Raw genomic sequence first — 10,393 nt, 5'->3', positions numbered from 1 at the left:
GTTATGTCACTTGTTATCCTGGCTAGCTCAGGAACTTGTACATGTATAGTACAGGTACTGTATTGTACCATCATACTTTGGTCACACATTTTTTTTTTCAAAATAGCACAAGATACATTTTTTTTACTGTTTATTTTTATTTGAATATTTTTATTCTTTATTTCTCTCTGTATGTAGATTTTGTTTTTATCATGTTAGAGATTCAGCATGTGCATGTTGTTGTTGTTTTTTTTTGTTTTTTTTTTACAAACATTATATCAACTTACTCTTACTGCCTGGTAAAAAGTGTGTACACATTATTTCTCCCACACACGGATCAAGTTGAAACTTTACACAATTATTCAATGGCAAAGACGATATCTGAATCAATATAGAAAATTTGTCAATTAATTACTGTTAAATAATTATTTTATGTGATACCAACAAGAGAAATTATTCCTTCAGTAGTCACATATATAGGTAAAAATGTAGGTTCGTGTCCCCTTAGATAATTGTACACGTTATTTCGGTAACATCCATTCTCCGTTCAAGTTCAAATTTAAAGCAATTATTTATTGTATCTAACAAGACATGGATCAATAAAAAAAGTAACAAATTAGTCAATTAATTTATTGGTAATTTAATACATTTAGAAAAGAAAAATATCTTCTACATTATTGAATAGTATTGTTGTAAATACAAATTCTTTCCATCAAATAAGTCTTTGTTTTTTTAAGAATTTAAAAATTTTTGCTTTTTTTTTTTTCTAAAAAGCTCTTGGGGATCCGCCTGTGTTCCAGAGGCCCGAACAAGATTCTGACCCCAAAACACCCAAATAGAAAGAAAACTATATGGAGAGCTGCTTAAGTTGGAAACACTTGCGCAGATCATCTTGTATATTCGTGCAGTTTTCTGAAGACCCAACATAATTATGAGAATAAAGAAGAAGAAGAAGATACTTATATAAATATAATATTTCAAAATATAAGAAGATAAATAATATAAAAGGTATCATTTAAAAAAAAATTAAAAAATACTCGACTTATGTAAGTCATTTGTTGTTGTTTTTTTAAACAAAGCTTATATAAACTCACTCACTGTTTGTCTGTTCAAAAGTTTGTACACGTTATTTCTCCAACACCCAATACCGATCAAGTTGAAATTTCGCATTTGTTGTACCCGAAAAACAAGAATCAATTTAAAAAATTAACCAATTAGTTAATTAACTATGGATAATTAATTATTTTGTTTGGCACCAAAAAGGTGATAGAAATTGTACTTGACAAATGTGGTGATATATGAGGAGGCTTGAGTTCTGAGTTCGTATTCAAGTCGTACAACGTTGTAAAAAATCGATCAAGGTCACATTCCAAGAGATACCCCCTCCCCTTGTTCTACCACCCACCCCGTTTCCCAACGGGTCCGGACAAGTGATAGGATCTGGGGTATGGCATGTAATTTGCGAAAACAATATTACGCTTAATAATACATTAGTAGATTTATACAAAGTTTAAAATTAACAAAAAAAAAAACAAAAAAAAAACAACATTTTCACACATTTTGGAGTATATCGATGCTTGAAAATATTAATTAGCTCTTTCTACACATCTGATTTCAAAAAGCCCAGGGGCGGTAACTAAGCCCCATGTATCAAGAAGTGGAGGAACCTTATCTGGAGATGCTGGCAGAAATTCAAACTTCTGAAATAAAGTGGACAGATATAAGAACAGCTCCATTTTAGCCAATGATTCTCCCAGACAAATACGTCTGCCAATAGAGAAAGGCATGAGTTCTTCCCTCTTGATTATGTTTCCTTTAGCATCCAGAAATCTTTCAGGGCGAAACTTTTCAGGATCTCCCCAGATTTCTTTACTTGCATGAATGGCGTCCAGATTAGGCATTACGATGGTGCCTTTTGGAATGGTGTAACCAGCAAGTGTTGTGTCTTTGTTACAAATATGAGGAACACTTAAGGGCACAATGCTGGCCTTTCTTTGGACTTCCATGATAACAGCGGTCAAGTATTTCAAGTTTCTCTTGTCTGTTATGTTCGGTGGACGATCCGTTCCAATCTGTTCAACTATTTCTTCATAAATTTTCTGTTGAACTTCAGGATAGTGCAACATGTACAACAAGAACCACATTATTGTTGTGCTTGTAGTTTCTGAGCCAGCTATGAACAAGTTGTCAATTATGCGAGCCAAATTGAATTCATCCAGGAAATGTTGTCCAGATTGTTTCCCTTTCTTCATTTCCTCAATATAAGCGACTATGAAGTTGTCTAGATTTCCAGAATTCTGACGCTTTTTTATTTCAATAATCATCTTATCAGTGAAATTGCGCATAGCTAAATATGATTGTATCAGCTTTCTGCCTTTGAACAAATCGAAAGGTAGATAATATAAACTAGGGAAAAAGTTTAGAGTTAATACTCCAGTACTTAACTTCGCTAAGTCATTAAACGTCTTTAATTGCTTTATAAATTTTGGATCATTGAACTCAAAGCGTTTCCCAAATATGATGGAGCTAATTACGTTAGAGATACTCATATTGGTCAGGTAATGAATGTCACATGGTTTTCCTTTGCTATTGATCAGCTCTTTGGAGTAGAAAGAAATTTCTTCTAATATTTTTGCAGCTAACATATTTTTGCCCATACCAAAGTTTCTGAGAATGGCTAGGGATGTGGTTCTTTGAGCTTTCCAGTTGGGCCCAGAAGTGAAAATGATGCCATGGAAAAAGTTGGGAACATGACGTCCTACAAAACTGTCCTGGACTCGGTCTGAGAAAAAGTCGGCTTTCTTGATGAAAGCTTCTTTCATAGCTTCCATTGTGTTCACAAAAATATTTCTCTGTGGACCCATTTGAAGTGTAAAGACATCTCCATATTCCTGTGCCCATTGCTTGAACTTTCTCCGAGGATTTTTCCCCAGCAGATGCAAGTGTCCAATAAAAGGCAAAGATGCTCCAGGAAATGGCGGTAAATTTGTAGGTTGACGTGACCTGATGTAGAAAGTCAGCAAAAGTAAAAGCACAGCAGCAAGAATGGCAGAAGTGTCAAAATATGGAAACATTGTCACTCTGAAAATAGTAAAAAAATATCAACTGTATATATTTATACTATTATTTTCTGGATACATTTTAAGTCCTATCGTTCTGTCTACACACATAATCATTGACAACTTTGACATAATGGCAGTTTCCTTTGGGATAAAGAAAATGGGGAGGGGGACAATTTCTCAAACGTTGAAATATCATTGCAAGGAGAAGCAGTCTTTTGTTTTTCAAAATATCTGTCTATCTATCCAATTTCTTCGTTCTTCCGTCTGTCTTTACATCTATATATAACCCGTTAGTCCGTCCAAACATCCACCTATCCATTATAAAATAAGAAGATAGCATTATAATATAAAAATTAGTTTAAAAAAAACTAGCCTAAATGGTAGAATACGTAAGAATAATTATTTTATTTGCTCAAAATATGCTATTTCTCTTTGAAAGCTATATCACGTTCGCTTTGTCTACCTAAATGTGTGGAATACAAATAAATAGAGAGAGAAAAAAGGAATTTGTATCCAGTAAACAAAACAAAGAAATGGTTTATTATGTGAACAGAATGAAACAACAAACAGTAATGATTTATATCATGACTTTTTCTGTTAAGTCGACTTAAATGTGTTTACATGTCAATCAAAATGTGCTCATGTATCAACAGAATATACAAACATTTTAACTAAATGTCAATTAAACATGCTAGTGTGTCGATTAAATCTGCTAGCATGTCAATTAAATATATTAGTGTGTCAACTAAATCTGCTAGCATGTCAATTAGAAACGCTAGTGTGTCAACTAAATATGTTAGCATGCAGGGCCGCCGCTACCTATTGTGCAATGTGTGCAATGCACGCAGGCGGCCGAATGTAAGGGGCGGCCAAATCATTATTCCAAGAGTCCTTTTATAAAATTTTGGTTTAATAATTTAAAAAAATTACTTAAATATTTTATTTAAATTCTAATGATTCCATTATCCTTTGAAAACTTGATGCTGGTGGGGTGGGGAAGACGATGGTTTTTCCATAGCGCTGACTCTTCCTTGTCTTGAATTTTCGCGGGTTGTAATATTCTTTCGAGTCGAATAGCCCGCCCTGTAAGAAGTTCTAGTTATAAGAAAGTCAATTTCAAAACATTGTCACTTTTATTTGAAATGGCTGTTAGTTGAGAGTAGAATATTTTGGGCGGATTATAGAGTGTAGATGTGTATCTACATTAAGTTCATTTGTGTTCTAATTTTAAAATATATTTTTAATTATCTTCTTTTCGTAGTAAATTCAGACACAAATGTTTTATTTTCATTGTAATTTATCTGAATATTAGTACATTTACATGCTTAAGAATTAAAATATCTTAAGTAGGAGACGTCATTCTATCTTCTAATAAGACCTTGTCAAATGTAGACCGATTTTGGAGGCGCGTATGCAACAATATGGGTGAAAACGTTTTGAAGAAAACATTTTAAAACGTCTCCGCTAGTGTGATTCTTCTGGATTTTTTTTTTTGTCTCAGAATGATTGAATTTCTTCCGTCTATTGCACTTCATTATAGTGACGATTTTTGTGTGGAAAAACGTCCGTGACAGAGACATGAAGAACATGAAGAATATTTTTAAAAAGATCACGCCCATTACAGACGTCCCTTCCCAAGATGTAGGCCTACCTAGAATGTCCCTCACATAATACTATTGGCTACGGCTGCCTCTTTATTATTAGACTTAATATGGCCACCGACTTTTTTTTTTATTAGGATGAATAGTGCGTTCTGAAAGAAAACACATCATTATTAGCCTCTTCTTACTAACAGAAAAAATGCCAGAATACGCTAAGCGCCAAGTTCCTCCCGGAATCAAACCTCTTGCCGACTTGAGCGAAAATATGCCGTATCTTCAATTCTATCTCCATGAAGAAATATTTACAACTCTTAAAATATATGTAGACAACACTATTTCAATACTACTCCAATTGCACTAGACCTATTTCATTTTAGTGAAATTTCATTACCTAAATTTGGATTCTATACATTGTGTTACAATTATGAATGAAAAATAAAATCTAAAAATGTATTATAATTAAGCTTCTTTTCTTTTTCATTACACTCTTTAAAAGAAAATGTATAGTTAAAATTAAAATATCTTAGAGGGAATGGGGATACGACAACGATGCGAATATGAAAAGAAAAAGGAATGGTACAAAAATAGATTTTAATCAAAAAGCGCTTTAGGAACAGTGTCCAACTCAGTCTTAATGATTTTTTTCTAAAACAAAGGGGGGAGAGCGTCTTTTTTAATTTCGCACGCAGGCGGCCACAATCCTCGCGGCGGCCCTGCTAGCATGGCATTAAATATGCTAGTGGGTCAACTAAATATGCTACCATGTTAAATGTGCTTGTGTGTCAACTAAATCTTCTAGCATGTTAAATATGGTATAGTGTGTCAACTAAATCTTCTAGCATGTTAAATATGGTAGTGTGTCAACTAAATCTGCTAGCATGTTCACTTTATGTATGTGTTCTAGAAATTTTAGAAATTAAACTTTTCGATTTCAGCAAAGAGTAGCGATTGTAATAGCACTTTAAAAGATCTAAAATATCATGATATCGGATTTTCATTATCTTTTTTTTTAGTTTTTGAGATCTAAATGGGACGGACGGATGGACAGACAGAACACACAAAACTAAAAGCGTCTATTCCCCTAAAAAAACATGTTTTTTTCCATTATATTTCCCATAGCAATAATTTAGATACAAGTAAAGCAAAGAAACATTCTTTTCAAAATGTGAGTCGTAGCATCCTGCTTCCTTTCAAATAGCCACATCCAAAAGTGAAATGGGACACACCCTTCTCAAATTGACCTCCTGTTCTCTATTATTCAATGCACACTATTATTTGTAATGATATGTCAACATTATATCCATGGATGAGGGGGGACTGCGCTCTAACGGAATAGAATGTTGTTAATTGGCTATTCAGTCTCAGTCCCACCACCCCACCCACCCACACCACAGCAAAAATAAAAATGTCATAAGACTGCAGTAAGAAATCGTACAATGCTTTTTGAAAGGAGATCAAGGTTTATGACATGAGACAGTAAGTGTATTTATTTTGAATCACTAGATGGCTGTATGTTTATAGGTCTGAGTTTGACATTCTTCTGTTGGCATACGGAAGATTTTAAAATCTTATTATTATCGTAAAGTATAAACTAATGAAGTTCTTCTGGTACCATCTTTCTTGTCTGTTGATGTCCTGCTAAGTGTACTAGGTAGTCGGTAGACTTGAGCTCAGCCGTGCGGAACAGGCCGGCCTAGCCCAGTTCCGAGTCAGACACTGTCCACTAGGCGCGTACTTTGGATGGTTTAGGGAGAACTACGACACACGGTGCCGCCACTGCGTCGAGGACTTAGAAACAGTTAACCACAGTCTCTACGAATTTTGCGCTTTGTGTGAGGGACGATCGGGACAGGATCATGAGGGAGAGATGACTGGTTCATGTGCGGCATTAGGGCCTTGTACGGGGGATAAGGCGACCTTACAACTCACTGCCCGCTTCCTCTTCCGTGCTCTAAGGGAGTAATTCTCAGCATGGTTCGTTACCAGCAGGGTTTTAGATTCGGTAGACTTGAGTATCACGTGAGGCTAGTATCACTAGAACGGAGTTATTATTATGTAGTAATCTCGAGATGGTGACGTGCAGAACATTACATTACATTAGCATTCAACTATTGTATTACTACCAACATCCGAGTTACACAGCGGCACACAGTTTCAACCCCACAATACAAACTTGATTAACAATTCTATTTCACTATATTGAAATCAATAAATAAAGGCCCGCTACTATTGGAAGAATGATACTGTTATGACTTTGCCATGCGCACCGCCATCCAAGATAGTGCAGAAAGAAGGTGCGCACTATCTGTGACCAAACAAGTCGGATGTTGACATTAGTAGAAAAACGATTTCCGCCCAAGTAGAGAGCCAATATGGAGATGCTGTGCTCAAGGCAGATGCCCTTTGTGTTTGTCATGTCCCAATGTAAATAAACGGACTTTGCCCTCGTTGAGTTGCCTCACTTAAGTTATTACAAATGGTGTCAGAAGTGGGATTTATAGGCAACTCAACGAGAGGAGGTAGGATTAGATCTCTATGGCATCGTTGAAGCTATTACATCAGCTCTTAATTAAAGAGCTAAGACAAGAGCTTCGAGACCGAGGTTTAAAACCTGTCGGTAGCAGGGAAACGCTCACGGCTCGTCTGCGGCAAGCTCTGATCGATGAAGAGGAAGATACGGAGACCTATCAATTTGAAATTGAGCCTGGGATTGTTGATGTAATGGGCAAGATCCAAGACTGTGGGGATGAATTAAAGGAACAATTGAACATGATTAGGAATAAGATGAGGAGCACGATGTGGAACAAAGTAGATGAAAGTGTAGAAGGCCAAATAGACCAAAGTGATAATATTGTGTCGCAAGCAAAAGGAGGAATAAACTCGTTAGGGAAGGAGCAGTTGCCTGGTCAGGACTGTGGCTGCACAAACAGTGGTGATGGAGGCGCTGGGGATTGGAGCGCTGTCTGTGACTGTGTTGTGGGCAAGTCTAGCGGGGATGACTTTCATGGCGAGAAACGTGACAACGATTGCTGCGACGATCGCAATGGGATATACAGAATTGAAAGAAAAGAAACAAATGAAGAAACTAGAGAAGTCTGTTATGAGCCTGAAACTTTTGTTCCTGGTATACCTGCAACAGATCAAGACAACGGTGGGTCTGCGTCCAAGCTGGCTGCTGTGGACCTTAAAGACCTCTGTTTATCTGTCAGTACCTTTCATAAGAACTCAAGCCATGAAAGCCTCAAGACCGTTTCTGATTCCTTGCCTTTGATGTCGTCGAGGGAAATTGCCAATACGGGCCCCAACAATGGCCGAGACAGAAACAACGACTTTGACTTTGGCAGCGGCATAAGAGAGAACTCGATGCTTGGCAACTGCATCCAGGCGATTGACATGAACTGTGTATGCGGCGACCTGCGGGGACAGTGCCCATGCCAAGAAACCCAGCAACAAGATCTGAACTTAACAGACATTTGTACTTCTGCCTACATCAGTGAGAGTGACTTGAATGATGGTGAATCAATTCCAGCAGAACCTGATGCAGTGGTGGATGAACATTCGCTTATCGAACATTACAAGAGTGCTCCATGGACATACATTACAGATGAAGCTGAGAAAGACTATGTGTTTGAAAACATGACTACCTGTGGGCCTACAACTGTGTCACGAGACGTCCATGGAAAAGGTCCGCTGACTTGGCGTCCTCAAACAACGGCCCTGGAAACTACAGTGATCGCCACAACCTCCGTTTGTATTAAGTGGCTGGCATCAGAGACTATCGTCATGAGGTCAAAGCGTAGACTGGCCAACTGGAAGAAGAGGAAGCGACGGCCTCGGAAAACTGTGCAGATGGCTTCGTGGACAACAGGCTTCTTGCCGCCTGTGGCTCCCACTGATCGACCTCCACCTGAACTGTCAAACCTCAGCTGCAGTGTTTCTTTTCGGGACGAAAAGTGCTAAGACGGGGGCAATGTTATGACTTTGCCATGCGCACCGCCATCCAAGATAGTGCAGAAAGAAGGTGCGCACTATCTGTGACCAAACAAGTCGGATGTTGACATTAGTAGAAAAACGATTTCCGCCCAAGTAGAGAGCCAATATGGAGATGCTGTGCTCAAGGCAGATGCCCTTTGTGTTTGTCATGTCCCAGTGTAAATAAACGGACTTTGTCCTCGTTGAGTTGCCTCACTTAAGTTATTACAATACATATCATATTCTTTCTTTAAAATTTCAACGAAGAGCAAGTCTTCAATAATTTGTTATTTTTTACTTACAATACCTCTATACAGAACTTCATGGAACCTGAATCCAGGAGCCAGGAACCTGTACAACTGATCTCAAAAACATTTCTAACAATTTTCTTAGAAATTTGACAGTTGATGTATATCGCTGAGAAAAGAGTTACTAGCTAGTTCTTCACACGGGGAAAACTCTAGTTTGACCGTTATAATTTTTCAAATTAAAAAATAAATAAATGTAAATTAGGCTGGAGACTATATCTAGGTCTAGAGCCAACATTGCATAATCAGCCATATTACAACAATTATGCGATAACTGAGTAAATTTAAAGTTGCTTCAATTTTATTGAAGTTTATAAGTATTAATTATATTTTTACGTAAATCTAATATAAATTACATCTAGAGTCTAGATCTGGAAGTAATTCTAGACTAGATCTTGATAGTTCTAAATCAGAATTTTAGGTCTAGTGTTAGATCTAGATGTCCATTTAATAAACATATCAATAAATAATCGCATAAGTGCGGCATAAGTATGCCTTCATCGATGGCCGAATCAGAAAATGAGTAAGTTCTAGTACATGACTCTGTCATAGGTTCGATACCCGAAATGAATCACAAGTAAAAAAAAAAAGTATTTTATAATATTAGAAGTTTAATAATGGAGGTATAGTCTTTTTAAAAATAAATTTCTAAAATGAATTTCTTGTTCAGAAATATTTTTATTTTTTTTAAACGAGGACCTATTCATAGTACTTGAGCGATCAAATTAGTTCATTTAAAAAAAAATAAATCTAGTATTATCAAAAGTTTCACTAGAATCACTCGAAATGCATGTCTAAGAAAGGAGAAAATGCCTGGTTATATATGCACAGCAAACATCACTTACAATTGACGTATTGACGGTTCTGGTCTCTAACTGTAGCGTGTTATATGTTGGTTTTGGTGGTCATTAAATATAACACCACAGCTGTCCACCGCCACGCTGAATATTGCAGCAAATTCAAACTATTCAACCTAGAAATAACACATCGGCAAGTAGGTCAGGGAATGCCGAGTTGTTGTTTTTAAAGGGTGCAAAAAATCAGCCATGACCTGAAATCGTAATATCTCATTTTTTCAAAAAATGATGGTGAATTTTCACCAGGAAAAGGTATTGTTTAATAACGATATTATCAACATTGATCTAAAACAGTGTTTCCTCAAGTGAGGTACGCGTACCCCAAGGGGTACGGGAAGACTTTGGAGGGGGCACATGTTGCACATAGTTAACTATGCTGAATTTTGTTTAAAAAAATATCCATTTCGTTTATAAATTAGAAACCATTTTAAAACCATTTTAATATTGAGTTTAAATTTTTACAAACTCAGATAAGGGTGCTAGTTTACATTTTAAGACGAATTTCTACAAGATCTGGAAATGGATACAGATGTTACAACTTCCGTCAACACGCCCACTTTTTCAATGTAAAAACTATGTTTTCATTTTTTTTAAAGAATGTTTTTGATGTGTCT

At 36.5% G+C, this 10,393-nt stretch overlaps 1 protein-coding gene across 1 annotated transcript; it reads right to left on the bottom strand.

Annotated features, from left to right (window-relative positions):
- Window positions 1-599: 599 nt before the first annotated feature.
- On the bottom strand, window positions 600-9,927 carry LOC106074959 (cytochrome P450 2J4-like). Its single transcript, XM_013235862.2, has 2 exons — window positions 9,768-9,927; window positions 600-3,060 (listed from the first exon to the last, which is right to left on the bottom strand). The coding sequence occupies exon 2, from the start codon at window positions 3,051-3,053 to the stop codon at window positions 1,566-1,568; it is 1,488 nt and encodes a 495-aa protein (XP_013091316.2). The 5' UTR covers window positions 3,054-3,060; window positions 9,768-9,927; the 3' UTR covers window positions 600-1,565.
- Window positions 9,928-10,393: the final 466 nt, after the last annotated feature.

This window comes from Biomphalaria glabrata, chromosome 14 (assembly GCF_947242115.1).
Source record: "Biomphalaria glabrata chromosome 14, xgBioGlab47.1, whole genome shotgun sequence".
Taxonomy (NCBI): domain Eukaryota; kingdom Metazoa; phylum Mollusca; class Gastropoda; family Planorbidae; genus Biomphalaria; species Biomphalaria glabrata.
This window is presented reverse-complemented; position numbering and strand designations above follow the sequence as displayed.